General features: G+C 32.5%; 1 protein-coding gene across 2 annotated transcripts in view; it reads right to left on the bottom strand.

Annotated features, from left to right (window-relative positions):
* Positions 1-16,740, bottom strand: part of SEMA3A (semaphorin 3A) — a 318,166-nt gene that overhangs the window by 80,137 nt on the left and 221,289 nt on the right. For both annotated transcript variants that reach the window (XM_032276470.1, XM_032276471.1), the window contains exons 6-7: positions 12,055-12,148; positions 4,346-4,465 (exon numbers count right to left, since the gene is read on the bottom strand). In XM_032276470.1, the coding sequence (XP_032132361.1) occupies positions 4,346-4,465; positions 12,055-12,148 (214 nt within the window). The remainder of the gene's footprint in view (positions 1-4,345; positions 4,466-12,054; positions 12,149-16,740) is intronic.

Here is a 16,740-nt window from a genome sequence, read left to right on the forward strand (position 1 = left end):
AAGATAGAAATAGTGTATTAAAAGAGCTGTACAAGTGATTTGAGATTGGGGATCTGGTACCACGTAATGTTAACTTGTGTATTCATAGTTTATTTGCAGTCTTATGTTTCGTCACTGGGTCTAGTTTTCTAAAAATGCATGTTGTGGAGAAATTTGAATCTTAAGAGAGTACAAAACATCCTAGTACATGACCACAGAGGAAGCTATGCTGATTCCAATAAGGGCAAGCCATCGTGGTATGACTATTACAAGTGAGAGGAAGTGGAGTGATGACTTGCATACCATTTCAATTACAGAAAAAAAAGCAAGTGGGTTAGTCTATCTACAGGCACGATCCTTTTAGGAAATTCCACTAAAAGAAAACAGGTCTTCCTGAAATGAGTGGGAAGGCGTCACACTCCGGGCATTTTAATTAGGTCTGTTTGTATTCCCCAGGCCTTGGGATCCATGTGGTTTCATATATTAAACCCAGCTCTGGCTGCCCTTTCACCCTGACTCAAATATAATTACTCACAGAGTGAGTCAGACCAAGTTTCCTAAGCCTGCTCCTCCCAGCAGAAGTGGGATAAAGGATACACAGATTATTTAGCATTTATTAAGTGTTTACTACATACCAAGAACTTGCTCAGTGCATTTTATACATCATTATGTGGTTATTTTTCCACAACAACTGTAGGAGATAAGTAGTACCTCTGTTCATTTCATCATTGTAAAGGCCAAAGTAAAGTGAAATCTTGCCTCATTCTAAAGATAGTCTTTCTTCCAAATCATATATTATCCCACTATTACTCCAAGACATAAGCAATATTGGAAAACAGTCTCCATCAAATAGAAAAATAAATGTGGGCTACCAATCCAACTGCTCTAATGAGTGGTTAATATGGACAATAACTAGGTAGTGGTATTTTCATACTAAATGTTAAGATATCATTACCATAACAGCTGCATAAACTTATTTCCTTACCATGAATATAGACAAAACAATTTTACTTTATTTCCACATTAAGCTGAAATTGGAATTGAAATTTGAAACCATATAATACTGAGAGAATTTATGTGGTACAAGAAAAATTAGTGGATTTTGGCATATCATGCCAAACCCCTAGCAGTATATTTTCTGAAATAAAAAACTGTTACATTTAGAAACCCTAAATTAGGGTTTATTGTAACTAATGAAGATGTTTTCTCAATGTTATTACATGTTAAAATGTAAAATACACAACAGATTCTATCGTCTGAAGTTTCTTAATCTAAAAGTGTTATTCATTTCTAAATTTTCCTGTTAAAACTGAATTTAAAGCTTTATTGGCATTATTATATAAATTTTCTAATTCTAAAACTAGGTGAAGCTCCATTTTGAAAATTCAAGATATTTCAAGATCCAGTTTTAGACAACTGTTTTGTTGTTTGCTTTTCTTTAGCAGGAACAAAAATTAAAAGTCATCTTAAATAGGTGAACTGATTCTTCCAAAAGAGTTGAATTGATTTGAGAAAAATAGAGTCCTATGCTGAAATTAATTTTAATAACCCTGAAGACCCTTGAAAAAAACACTTTGTAAAGCAATGTATTGATTGTGTAGTCTATGCTGATGCCTCAAAACTCATTTATTTTATGCATGAAATGTGTAAACATTATGTTTTCAATTTTATTCTGTAATGGTATTTAATTTCATGAGGCGTGTGATTCAGTCCCATGGTTCTATCCCAAACATGTCTGCATCCTCCATATTGCAGCAGTTCTGTTTTCTGCACCCTGTCAGATGTAACCTTTGTGCTAATTTGGAAAAATCAGTTCTCACGTTTAGTGCTGAGAGACTGATAACTGAATTCTCAAATGAATTGCACATTTTCAGAGATGAAGTACAGAACTGTGGACAATGACTGTGTTTTCCCACAGTGTAAATTCTTCAGACTCAGCTGTCAACATGTAAGTGTGCAACATAAAAGCAGCTTTAGCTTGATGGCTTTTTTTTTTCCCTCCAAGGCCATAAAAATGAAATGGATACTATACTCTCCTTTATGTTATTCCATCTTCTAATGAGATTTTGCTTCTCATGGACAGAGAATGCCTGTATGCCCTTTAGGGTACTTAGTAGATCAAAGACTTCTTTCTAAATACAAAAACAAACATTTTCCCTCCCACACAAATATTTCAGTTTGTGAACAGACCAGATAGCAATGTTTAGAGTTTTTCTTTTTCCTACTAATTTGCCTCTGCACACATCCTAGGTCTAATAATTGATACTGGATATTTTAGAATTTTCCCCATGGGTTTATGGAGTTTTGCACATGCTCTTCTCTTCATCTAAGCACCTTTTCATTTCCCTGGTGAGGCATCAAGTTTCTCAGATGGTCACCCAGTTACCATGAGACCCCATCTACCCCTAGTAGCAGGGGAACATTTGGCTACATGTCTAATCCCTTTTGATTACCACAGTGTTTGTATTTAATCATCAATTATGTTAGGCATCATTAGCATTTAAAACAATAAAGAAGTGATGTCAAATTTAGAGTAAACTTGTAGAGCAAGAAATGGGGGAAGCTAAGAAAAGAGACTTTTAAAAAGAATGGGCTAGTTAATGATAAATACTGCAGGAGACATTGTCAAAGTAGAGATTGATAAAAAGTAATAGAAAATCATTAGTGTCCTTTGAAGAAATAATTTCATGGAAGTAATTACTGGATGAATGCCAGGTTTAAAGTAAAGGTAGTGAAACATTGAGGAAACAAGTCCTAACCAGGCTATGAACTTAGCTATACTGGGACTTGGTACTATGAGAGAACAGTTTTGCATGGGATAAGTAAGTAAGATTTCAGGCTGGGGGAAGAAATTAGTGTTGAAAAAGAGATGAAGACAGCAAATGAAATGTAAATTGGCTAAATTTACGAAACAACATCAATGCCATTAAGAGCAAAGGCTGAAGGGTCAAAAGAGGAAGCGGGGGAGCATGCCTTTGTCACTACTACATGGAAAATCACAGGACAGTCAGAAATGCTGTCACAGGAGGGAAGAGATGCTTACTGAAGTGATTTGAGGTATGTTTCATGTTTTGAGTAGTCACTTTGAAGTATAGGATTGATCAGAACAAAGGTTGTCACACAACTCATGGTCTTTTGGAATTTCAGTGAGGTCTAGAGGTAGACCTGTGACTTTTCCCTAACAACTAACGAAAGATAGAAGGGCTGAACTAAATTTTGAGGTTCCCAAAATAAGGCAGGAAAACCAAGTGTGGCAGAAGTTCATAGAATGAGATATTCAGGCATCTTCCTGAGAACATGACTATGAACAATAAGCTTCATTCTTATTAACAAATTATGTACAACAAGGAAAATTTTCATGCTTCATTCTTATTAATGAGTTATGCACAAACAGGAAATATTTCATGGAGGGATAATTGGAGACTGGGTGGCTTTATTTTATAAGATTGAAGGTAGGTATAAATATAGATAATTAAGTAATCATAGAAACAACCTTGATTAATATAATAGGGACCATTATAAAAATTTTTGGTAAATGTGTAAATGACTAACCAAAAGTATGAACCCTTGATAGAAGGATATAAAATGATTGCTTATTAATACTTTGAATAAAAATAGTATTTATTTTAGGTATATATATATTTTGTGCATTTTCTGCTATGCCAAAATTATTTCTATACTAAAAAGAAAATAAAGAGTAACAGTAATAATAACAATAGGCATCTACTTGATCAAGTAGTTAAGCCAATGCCTGAAGCTGAGAAAACTGGGTTTCTGTTCTAAACATTCTACTATTTGCTTAGATAAGATACTGGCCTTAAAATTCTAGCCTATAAAGTGGGATAGGGGGTTTTAAGATGACTAAGATTAACTGTGAACCAAATGAAATCATGATTTAAAAGACCTTTGAAATTGTGAAGACTATTAATGTTATTAACACTGATACAATTCAATTTTTGACATTCAATAGTATATAAGATGATGTTTTCAAGGAAACAATAAGAGATGTAAAGGAAAAAAAATACTACATTGTACAATTTGTTGTGGTGTCCCCATAAGATAGAATTGGTAAGTCATCTTATCTTTTTCCATTGCCTCCCTTCCGTAGCTCTAGTCCAGATCTTTCTTTCCATAGCTATCTACTGAGAAACTTCAACTTTGGCACAAAATGAATCTTTTCCTGAAAATTTAATCTCTCTTTTCTTTCTTTGCCCAACTTTCTCATACTCACCATCATGAAGTCACCACTATTAGCTTAACTGCACACTAAATTTCAAGTCGTATTTTATGTACTGTAAAAGAGTTCTCCAGAGACTTAATATAGTTACACATGTTACATGTCTACGTTCTTTCATACACCACCTACCATTGAGCCATCTGGAATCATGCTGCTCTGTCCTGATTGGGTGGTGGTGTCCAAGAGTTCGGAAGATAGCAAAGTCTCGCCCCATAAAATCAGCTGCAGTTCCGGAATATAATTCTCCATCTGTGTTGTGACAAAACCACATATATATTCTTTAATTCAATTAAGGCAAAAACAAAACAAAACAAACAAAATACAAGTTTCATGTTATGACCACGCTAAGAAGAAAACAGAAATGCTCTCTGCATCATTATGCAGTCACTTATATTTTATCCTATATCCTTATCAAAGAAAGTATTTTATCAAGTAATTATTCACTGATTTAGTGTATGATTACTCATTTAGTACTAACTTAGAAAATCTGAATAAAGTCAGATGCAGTAAGTCTTGCTAAAAGATAAAAGTTTATTCTTTTCTACCACAACCAGTGACAAACTCACAAAATACAAACTCTATTTATCATATCATTTGCTTTTATATGTGTAAAGTTACTATGGTTCTAATATCCTTATAATGTAGGATAAGGTATCATTATAAAATCTTGTTCATAGCTTTTATTCTAATGACAATTAAATCTTTTATATACTCTTTCTCAGTGGGATCTGAATTAGTGAGATTTTGCTATGATTTAGAAATAACTGATATTCTTCTCTCCAGAATCTTTTCTTCCTTTTTATTTTTTAATATATCTAGTGGGAGAAGTGTTTTTACTTCTTATAAGCTATCAACTAGTCCAAAAATAAGTTCACCACATGGCCTCCTATATAGCAGAAATGTGTTTTAAAAGGAAGGAATTTTGACAAACCCAGATCATAATCACTGCAATGCAAGATTCCATCACTTTTTGACTCACTACTACTTAAATTGAATTAACTCTAGGTCAGAGTTTAATAATGGAGGAATCATAACCAGACGGTAAAGAACAGAAGGGAAAAGACAAGAGGGAGGTAAAAGATAAGTTAATATTTACTGAATTCCACTCAGTGTTTGTCAGGCAGTCAGCACTGGCTTGATACAGGCAAGTTATCTCATTTAGTTCTGTTAACAATCCAATGATGTAAATAATGTTATCCCTATTTTACAGTTCAAGAAACTCAAGGCTGCTCAGCTAATGGCAAGTCAAGGTGAAGTTTCAAACCCAGGCCTGTTTAATCCCAAGCCTTTTACACTACACCATACCACCTTTCAATAAACTGAAGTTTGTAAAATTTACTCTTTCTTTCTAAGAAACAGAAAGGGTCCTGTATTATCTATTCCAGAAAATACGCAATTGCCTTTCTATACACTGTGAATTATCTGAAAACAAAACAACAAAATTTTACATTTTCTTTCAAATAATCCATGACAATTACAGTATACATTAACATTATCTTGTTGACTGAATAGGATAATGTTATTTACTGATTTGGAAAATATTCTGAAAATAAGGAGGGCAAAGATAAATTATAATTATAACTTAAGCATTTGTGTAACATTACCATTTGTTCACATACCTAGTTCTTACTTGTAAATAAGGTCTTTGCAGTGTAAAATTGATATTCATAGTGGCCCAAACCAAATCAATTTCTTTAGTAGAACCTTCGTCTCTCTTATATGTCTGAATAGACTTGACTTTGCAGACCCTCCAGGGCAGTGGAAAATAGCTACGCAGAAAATCACTGAGCAACAGCAGCACACTATTACTTTAAACATCTGTAGATATGTATCTCATCTTAAAAACTGAGTTTAGAAATTTGATATTTCATTTTGGATTGTTGTGACTCAAGATAAATAAAAACGATGGTTAGACAATATATTGAGTATAAATTATTAGTAAGTGAATTGTTCTTGCATGTCATCCTAAATTGTCACAGCATGGTGTCTTTGGGATTCAAAAGCACTTTAGACTCTCTTCACTTAATTAAATATCAAGTGTAAATCTGACTTGCTGTCACTAAAATATGCTACAATAATATTTTACCTTATTAGGTATTATAAATTTCTAATAGTCAGATATCTTTAGTGTACTTCAGAAAGCCACAGAATGTAGCAAGTCTTTAAATCTTTTAAATATTAAATATTTAAATATTTTAATATTTAAATATTAAATATTTTACCTTATCAGGTAAAATATTATTGAAATCTTATTCTTGTCATTTAGCTTGCTTTAGGGTTAGAAAATCCATAATCATGATTGCTATTATATTTAAAGTCTATTCAAGAAGCAGTTGAAATAGTAAAAACAACAAATAAAACCTGTTACTTGGATATAAAAGGTTTTGTCTCTCTCTTGCATTTGGTTGTTTTATAACATTTTTTATCCACCCTCATATTAGAAAGACAAAAATAAATGCAAATGAATGTAAAGGCAGGAATAATACTTTCTCTTTTCACAAAAGGTAGAAAGGTCCTTCAGAGAAAGTAGAAGAGGTATTTAGTAGAAGAGCTACTCCATTTATGACTAAAAGAGAATTAAACAAGTGACTTATAAACCAAAATAAGTATTCAGTTTAGGCACCAGTTGCCTCCAGCTATAGGAAATTACCTCCCACGTGAATATTATTTTTGGCAATAGTTAGATGATTTTCTTGAGCTGGAGGGTACTAGATGATTAAGTGGCCGTGAAGGGCACATTCCCATCTTGTCCATGCTCAATGTCAGTAACTGTTGAGGAGCACCAGGCCTTAAATCAGATTTCCTGCTGAGAGTTCTATGGGGAGTCTTATCAATGATGATTGCTCTAGATAAGGTATGACATCTTTGTTGTTTTGCCCAAAAACACAGACAGTAGTATATTTTACTTTCTCTTATTTTTCATTAAGCAGAAATGTAATATCAACCCAGAGTATATGCCATTTAACATATTTGAACATTTAAAGACTTGCTACATTCTGTGGCTTTCTGAAATAAACTAAATATCTGACTATAAGAAATTTAAAATACCTCAGTTGGCTTATTTTGGAGAACAGATATATATATATTTTTAAATGCCTACTCAGCAAACTTCTTTTGTGGTTTCTAGGCCACTTATGAAGTTATCAAATTATATGTTGATTCTTAACCATAGTGTTAATTTGACAATTTTCTGATCCTAATTTAAGTCTTACTGAAAATCTGAAGTAGTGTATTAATTAAATGTTATTCTGCAATGATTCAAATGGCATTATGATTGAGATACATACTTTAAGGCTTTTCACATATACTAAGCCAATTTTGAAAGAAATAAACATTTGTCCAATTTTGTTAAATTCATGGTAGAATCATATATCTAGAAATTACTATCTACCTTAAAAGGTAGTTGTGAATATTATACCCTACAAGATCTTTAAGCCTCTCTAAAAAAATACCACATGGGCAGCTTAACATTTCAAAAATAATATATTGAACTAAGACAAATCAGTGTTGACAGATATAAACAATCATTCAGAAATTGTCAAATACAAAAGTTGCTATTTGAATATACGACCATTCTTTCTTAACCAGACGCGTTCTTAACTGTCTCAAAGGAGAGCATACTTTACTGAGATGAACAAAACAGTTTTGTGAACTGCATTTCTACTATGGCTTAGTTGCCTGAGAAGTATGTATTAAAAACAAAAGTTCACATACTCTAAACCTTCTGTTCAGAACTCAAAATGAAGTAAAAAATGTGGCTTAGATCAGTTAATGTATTGGATTACAATTCCTAAGAAGGGTGTGGTGAGGAGAAACAGAAGGTGGAAACAAAACCACATTTCCTGATGAAATTGCAGCATTACTAACACAGGTGAAAAGTGTGACAAGGATGTGAGCAAAATATCAAACAAACTTAAACACCAAGCCATTATGTTGTTAACACCTTAAGTAAATTCCACTCACAGAGTAGCAGAGAAATTAGAAACAGAAGGCAAAAAAAGAAAATCCCTCCCCACCCCACACAGAGCATGAATGAAATCCATGGATGTAAGAAAAAGTTTACACTATTACATTTAATGAGTACCCTTCTCTATATCAATATGTTGGCTCTGTTGCTTATGTTGTTCATTTAAAATTAAAATTTTTGAACAGTTTATATGTCCATATGGTATAAAATTAAAAATGTAAAATGTATAAGGTACCAAATCTCCCTCCCAGCCTTCCTACAGGCAACCACTGCTACAAGTTTGCCGGTTTTTTTCTTTTCTTATATTCCAGAAATACACAAGCACTTAAAACAGTAGTATGCTATTACATTGTCTAATTTCTCACAACACACTAGTGAAAATAATACTGCCATACCATTTCATATACCAGAAAGCTGAGGCTCAGAGAGCTTCAAATAATTTTCTCAATTGTATTTAATTAACTTAGAGAGTTCCTTATTTGTTCTAATATCGAGTGAGAGCATTTTGTAATGTCAAATTATGCTCATTCCTGAGACAAGGCAGCATTTGACTTTAGGATATAACATTAGCTAAAAGTCTCAGACCTTTGCAATAGGTCTCAATAATACCTCTTAGGGATGGAATATTTCTAAATTATTATTGCTGCATTGCCTGGAAAAGATTCTAATGAAAAAATAAAATTGCTCTCAAGTTGACTATTGTTTCACATCATGAAAATGTGAAAAGGCCCTTAATTAGTGTGGAAAAATACTAAGGTTTATTATTGTGCTATGTTCACACCTGACATTTATTCTTAGCAGGTGAGTAATTGCTATCTTTAATAAAAGGTTTTTTAAAACAAATTCATAGAAACATTTACAGGTGTATGAAATAAGAAATTAAAAAAAAAAAGTATATGGCCAGGCACTGTGGGTCACACATGTAATGCCATCACTTTGGGAGGCAGAGGTGGGTGAATCACTTAGGTCAGGAATTCGAGACCAGCCTGACCAACATGGTGAAACCCTGTCTCTACTAAAAATACAATAATTAGCCAGGCGTGGTGGCAAATGCCTGTAATCCCAGCTACTCAGGAGGCTGAGAATGGCTTGAACCCAGGAAACCAAGGGTTCCTGGTGAGCCGAGATCACCCCACTGCACTCCAGCCTGGGTGACAGAGCAAGACTTCATCTCAAAAAAAAAAGAAAAAGTATATTAAAGAAATAAAGAGTGGAGCAATTTCATCTTGACAAAAATGATCATTTTTTAAAGAAGATTGCAAAATTTACTATGTTTGTTTGAAAAACTTAGGACATGTTCTAGGATTTGGGGACTTATTTAAGTAGTTTGGCATTGCTCAGGAGAGAATGTTCTATATGGTCCTCAGCTTAAAAACCCATGGCATTTTGGAAAGAAGTCATACTAAACCCTGATAGTTTCTGTAAACTAAAAATTTTAAGCTGTCATCTGGTTTTAAAGTTTACTAATATTTGAAACTACTTCTTTCCTAGTGTGATTGGTGGCATAAAAAATATTTGCTGCCAAGATATATCTATCCAGTTTACAGATGGTTTGGGCCCAAGCTGAAATTTTATTTACCAGTATTGGGGAAGGAAGCAGTCTGGAACCACCTTAAAATTTCTATCTTATTTGTTAAAATAAGGAAGATGTATCCAAAAACTTTTGGGAAGATAGGTTTTCCCAATGGCCATTTTCTGATATACAAAGTACAACCTGTATATTTCTGAGACAGCTGTTACATTGTATGCAAAAGAGTTTGGGAAGCGCTGTAGAAAATATTTATGTTAAAAAGCTCCATTAAACTAGTGAGCATTCTTTTTAGAGCAGTATGAGAGAAAATGCCAAGGAAAACCCAACAAGGGGAATTAAATGTACCATGAGAGGAAGAATTTATAGCACAGTTATAAAGAAAGCAAATAACCTCAACACAGGGAGTTACAGCTCTTGAATTAAAATGGTGTTTCAGATATTTTGAAGGATTTTGCCAGGTATAATATGGCCTGTTTATTTTTCTATATCTTGCTATTCAATGACTTCAGAAGTTAATTTATTTGGCCTTGTCAGTAAGCACTATATACCTCTGAAAATTGCTAAATTATTTTACTATATTGTATAAGTTAGGTCTGGTCTTACATTTGAAAGTTCTTTTTCTGAGATGCCTATTGATCTTTCTAGCCACATCCTCTCCTTGACTCGCTGAACTTCGCTCCTTCTCTTTGCCTTTTCAGACACCCATATGGCTTTTTCAAAGATATTCAAATATAAAACTAAAACTGTGGAGTTTCATATTCTTTGTGGACTTTGGGTGGTTGCATACCATATGAACTATGTAATACCTACTTGTCATCATTCTTTCTCAGTGGAATATTAAAATAAAGAATCAAGCAAATCCCTACTGAGAAACATACCACAAATTAAAGCTGCTTCAGGCACACTTTTGCATAATGCTTGTTGAGGAATATCTATCCTTTTTCCAGTGTGCAATTTAAATAAGTATAGTTTGTAAGGTCATACAAAATATGACTCCTACCCTTTGTTTAAAACAACACTCAAATTTCAGCATGTACTTTTAAGGAAGTCATCCACAAGTAATCACTAGGCCATACATGAATAGAAAAATTGTAAATGTGTTAACTATGCCGCATTCCTTCCGGTCTTAAACTTTTGTTAAAATGCTGCATAAATGGATGAAATGAACTAAAAGTCTCTACATTTGAAAAGCAACAGAGGAGATAATTAATACCATAATTGTTTTTTTCTTAATAGAATAAGTGAAACACGGCGATAAAAAAACACTAGAGAATACTGAAAAAAAAATGTATCTTCATGGTCAATATGACAGTCAGTATGACTAATGTTTATTTTCTTGAGTAGAAAAAAAAATTATGTATAAGAAGAGAAAGATGGAAAACTTTATAAACTTATGATACATCAGATAACCTAAATTTAATTTTTAATCAAGATTATTTCAGATTTAATTAGAAATTTTAGATTTGAAAAGTTTATTATTTTGTTGTGCTATTAAATATTTTTGCATATTTTAGGGAAAAGGAAAACAAAAAAGGTACATTATTTCTACACAATTATGTAGAAAAATACATTCAAGAACAGAATCATGACCCAGAATTTTTTTATATTTTAGGTTTTTGGTATGCTCAAAATGTACAAAAGAAAAAACAAAAAAACAAAAAAAGATGAAAGAAAGGAAAAATAAAACTTTTAAAAATTACTTCACAATTTGCCACTTTTTGTTTGTGTATTTATTTAACTCCAGTCCAGAAGTGGTTAAGAGAGTCTGGAAAAACTGTTTTATCTTTCAGTACAGACTAAAGTGTTACCTTATTTGTATCTACTTCTATTATTTTGAACTATAAGCATTCCCCACTTATCAGTAATGCTAAACGAAAAGAGGAGAAAACTAGAAAAGAAGATGGTTACAGAAAAGGGTAGAGGAAGTCACATTAAATATTTTGTTAGATTTTATAAAAAAGAAGAGCTAATGTCATAAATGGTGAATACAGAATGTATCTTCCCTTAGCTAATATATGTAATATGATATTAAGATGAGTCAGCACAGGGAACACAATGGGTCTCTGCCAGCTCTACCAAGTGGGGATGCATAGTAATTGAGCAGGCCATTTTAAGATACTATTCCATTTCAATTAAAAATAATCAGACTAGATGGTGCAATAAGCAAAACAGCATTTAGTGTTTCTTCTTCGTTTTCAAACATTTGAAGATATCACAACCAATGTCCTTCTAAAACAATCATTATTTCAATAATGGAAAATCTTAGTAAATAAAAAAGAACATGCAACCTGTTTGTTATCTATAGAAAACTCACTGTTTAAGTGATTGTTGACTGCATACCTATTAAAAGAGATGCTGTCAGCAGCTTAGGGTCATATGGACTCTTCCCACGGCCATTTTCAACAGGTGAGTTCTCCAACTTAAAAATATTGTCCTATAGATTTAAAGAAAGAAAAAAGGGTTTCATTTATTTATAAAAAGAAGTGTTTTTAATACATCAGTTAATCAGAGAGATGTCAAGTATTCATGCATGTCCAACACAAGTGTTTTTTTTATTTGTGCAAACTTCTGAGATGGCAAAATAAATCAAGTGTACTGAAAATAGGTAATACTGGCCAAATATCTACTTAGCTTAATGATTTTTAGTAGTAGTTAGCACATTGCAAGTAATGAGTAAATGAACTATAAAGAACAGGATATGTCATGATAAGACAAGATTGATTATTTTATCACGTAAGTATGTTAAGATCTATCATAATGGTCTTTGAGGAAAGAATTTTAAATTTAAATAAAATGACTCATTTCCTTTCTTTGTAGAAAAGAAAAATAGCAATTCACTACATTAGTTGACTAGAATAAATTACACAATCTTGTCTATATGTACTCTCCAGAAGACATGCTAAATAGCCATCAAATTTATTTTCCCCACTATGTCCTTCATACATCTTTGGCGCCTGCATGCTTCTTGTGTATTTTTAAGTTACATCAGCAGCAGGTGAAGTACCTGAAATGCCTCATTCCCTCTCAAAGAGGGAAATATCCCAGGTTAGGAGAGTAGTATGCCTGGAGGTGGTGTCACTGGAATAACAAGCACATTATGACCAGGGGAAAGCCTGCTCGGTTGGGTCCCTAAGTACTCCGAAACAGAAGTGAACTTTTGACTACATATAAAAAATATACATGTCTCAAGGTAGAATGTGTCCAGGAAAGTGTTACAACAAAAATCTTGATAAGGAAATAACTAATTCATGATTGAGACCCTGTTGTCAATGTGTCTACCTACTGCAATCTGTATATGACAGTGGAGTAAATCTGGGGACATTGCTGAGCATTCTTTTAAGAACCAAGTGCCCTGGAAATTAATTAGATCAGAATATGTATGCTTTATCCAGTAGCACATTAAATTGTCCACAGACTGAAATAAAATAGCTTTTTGTATGGGAGGGGAGCAATTTCTCTACTATTCACATAAAAGTATTTTCTACCATCTTGGGATAGTAAATGGTGTCCATTTTATGATCAATAAGGATCATTTTATTTAACATTTAATATTTCTGATGGAACTAATGGCAGGGTTTCAAATTACTACTCTTAAATCTCATTTGAATTAGGGACGGAAGTTAAAAAAGGAAGAAATTCCAAGTGCTCTTGTTTTTATTACTGTGAATGAGAATTGCCAATTCCATTATTCTTTCTTTGCATTTATTCTGTGTTTGGTACATAGCTGTCCTGCAGTAATGATATTTCTTTAGCTTAGTTCTAAAATCTGTACTGTGAAATAATTTATGGGATTTCACAGAATTGTACTAAGTTACAGTGGAAAACGCAATGAGCCACGCACCAGACTTGGCTCTGGTTTTCTGTGTCTCTGAGCCTCTGATCCTAAAATGTCAGCACAGATAAGGGTATTTAACCTCACAGGTTAATTGGAAGGGTTAAATTATTTAAAACATTTTAAAAGCAGCAAAATTTTAAAAATAGAATTTACTTTTATTCTATTAATAATGTTTGTATTACGAGTATAACAAAATAATATGGAAATTAACACAAGTTGTTGCTTTTATTTTCAACTTTCCTAACATAATGTGAAAGAAATGTTACATAGACAATTATATAAATCACCAAATTCCAAACTTTTTCACAAATATGAATTTATCATAGGCGCTTAAATGTTAAAATTATATGAAATGACATATTCTATTCAAAAGCTTAGAAGACTCATTAAAGGAATATCTAAATATATATGTATTTTGATTAAAAATTAGGAAATAGCAAAAAGGAAACATAAAATAGCTATACTCTATTGTCACAATTCATACAAAATATTAAAATTTGTATATGTAACTATTACAGATTAAAAGAAGCAGCAGAACAAAGTGGTAGTGTGGTGGAAAGTATTGTTATAAATATTGATAACATTTCTTGTACTTGGTAAGACATTTTACAATACTGACACAGACAAAAGTGCTATCCCCTCAAAGCATAACATGTTTACGTCTGGGATCATATGTCCGAGTTAATCAGACAATGCCAAGGTAGATGAGAAGTACTTCCAATCTCATGCATTTGAGATTACAAGGTAAACTCATTTGATTTACAAGGTAAAGGATTAGACGTCATAGGAAGAGAGGTTAAGCATGTCAGTTATGGTTCAAGAGAAGATGAAAAACTATCCTTCGTCATGGTGTCAGGTAATGTGTTCAAAGCTGGCATCCATTTCCTTTCCTCCTTTTTGTTCAACCCCATAAATAAACACTAAGTCATCTCTTTTACTGATACACAATATGTTTCCTTTTAATGTAACTCTTATGCAAATTTCTGAAAATCTACCATGTAAATCTTTATATTCTTATGTGATTCCATAGAGAATCCAAATAAATGGAATTTCCCTTCCAGTCTAGTGAGATGAGGACCTGAAATAAATGTAATTTGATTTTTCGATAGGGAGATAAAATGACATTTCTTACATGTTTGTAGTGTAAAATTCATGCCCATTACATGTAATAATGGGCTTTAAGGATGCTGAAATCAGGCAGAACTGGGTGTTATCTCTGGCTGTGCCTTTTATTAGCCCTGTGCCTCAGGCAAGTTCCTATACCCTTCTGAAACTCAGACTCCTGTAATAAGCAGATAGGAAAATCACATAGTTGAAGTGAAGACTTCTTGTAATAATGTTTACAAAATGCTTAGCATGTCCTTGAAACAGATTTATTAATTTCCCTTAACCATTGTTTGTAGTTGTTACAGTAAACTTATTCTGCTCTAGGATGATTGAAATATCTTATGACACAGTGGAAATGCCAGTCTATATTTGTATCAGTTAAAATCATAAGGTGTGTTTGAAATATGTGTAAATATTTTGACCTCTCACAATGCATTGAAAATTCTTCTTTCTTTTAGGTAGATGAGAAGCTAGTTGGAAAGATTTCCAAAAAAATTATTTAAATAAGAGAAAATACATTATTTTTCTTAATATGTGATATTCATTCAAAATGCATTAAACTGCCAATCCATTAAAATAATTTGTTGAGAATCTCTAAAACTTACATTTACATAGAATGTGTGTGAAAATACTCAATTAAAAGAGTATCCTCTTTAATATAGCTGATAAATTTAATGTCACTGATATAAAGAGACACTAATATTGCTGTTTCTATTATCTAATGAGCAAGACCTTAATTTAGATGTGTGAATATATTGAATTGTCATTAACAAATAGTGTTAATATAATTGCATATTAACACCCTATGTTATCATATAGAAAATAGCACATAGACCACTATCTGGCTTTACTTGGAAGGACTTTTGAAATCTGATTGCTACCCAGTGGATTTCTGTTTTGGAAGAGTGTAAAATGGATCACATATGCAAGTAATAAGACTGAAAATCCTAAGACCAATGTATACAATTAAACTGCATAGCTTATATGTCTTACTTGGGCTGAAACAGTTTTCACTGTAGAAATATATGAATAAAACTTCAGCTACATGGATTCTAATTGCTTTAGCAGATGCTATGAGCATATCATATAAGTTATTGTGCCATATTTTATTACGATTGCATCAGTTTTCAACGACTGTTTTTAGCTTTCAAGACCACTCTTTTCCCTTTGTCTTTTGGATTTCCTGAATGTTATTAGACTGTGGTGAGGTAAGGCATTAGAGGAAATAATAACTGTGCTAATGTCTAATCCAAAGTCTTATAAATTATAAACCATTGGTGACTTCATGGCAATAAATTTTCTGAATCTCAATCTTGTCCAAGTCATAAATTTAGGTAACAAAGTTGTAATTTTAATTGTTTTATTTAACGATTAAAACATAAATGACGTTTGTTAAAGAAAAAGAAAAGAAAGGAAAGGAAACCTTTATATTTGTGATAGGATGAATATTTTAGGTGGGAAATTTCATAAAATTATGTGACAAGTAACAGTGGACAGTATTAGAATGTATATTATTATGATTTTTTTTTTTCAAATTGCATTTTCTCCCTTTCTGTTTCTCACAAAAGACACTTTGGATGCCAGTTATACTAAATTATTGAGTATTCCCCAGTCATGCCATGCTTTGTTTTTCTCATTTCTGCCTGAGACCCTTTCTTTCAGCCCCCAACCTGAGGGTGACCTTCTTTTCCTTTGAGATGAAATTCAAAAGTCACTTCCTGGAAGTCTTCAGAGATTCCTGCTGATATAAGTTGTTAGTCTTCCTTTGTACATACTTGAATTAATAATAGTATACAGGCAACGACTATACACAGTGAAACTACTGGCTTCAGCAAATAAAGAGTATAATAAGATCTCAAAGGAAATATTATGCCATATTGCAGTTTGACCAAAAGAGATCCTTTTGCAGATCAAATTTATCCATAATTTACTTTTCCTAAAAAGGCGACTTTAGATCTATACTGTGCAACGCTACAGTCATATATTACATGTGGTTATTTAATTTAAACTAATCAAAAGGAAAAATTCCGTTCCTCAGCTTCATGAGCCACATTTCTAGATGTCAATAGTCAAATGAAGCTAGT

The sequence above is a fragment of the Sapajus apella genome, unplaced genomic scaffold, assembly GCF_009761245.1.
Source record: "Sapajus apella isolate SASKATOON/1434 unplaced genomic scaffold, GSC_monkey_1.0 scaffold7, whole genome shotgun sequence".
Lineage (NCBI taxonomy): Eukaryota > Metazoa > Chordata > Mammalia > Primates > Cebidae > Sapajus > Sapajus apella.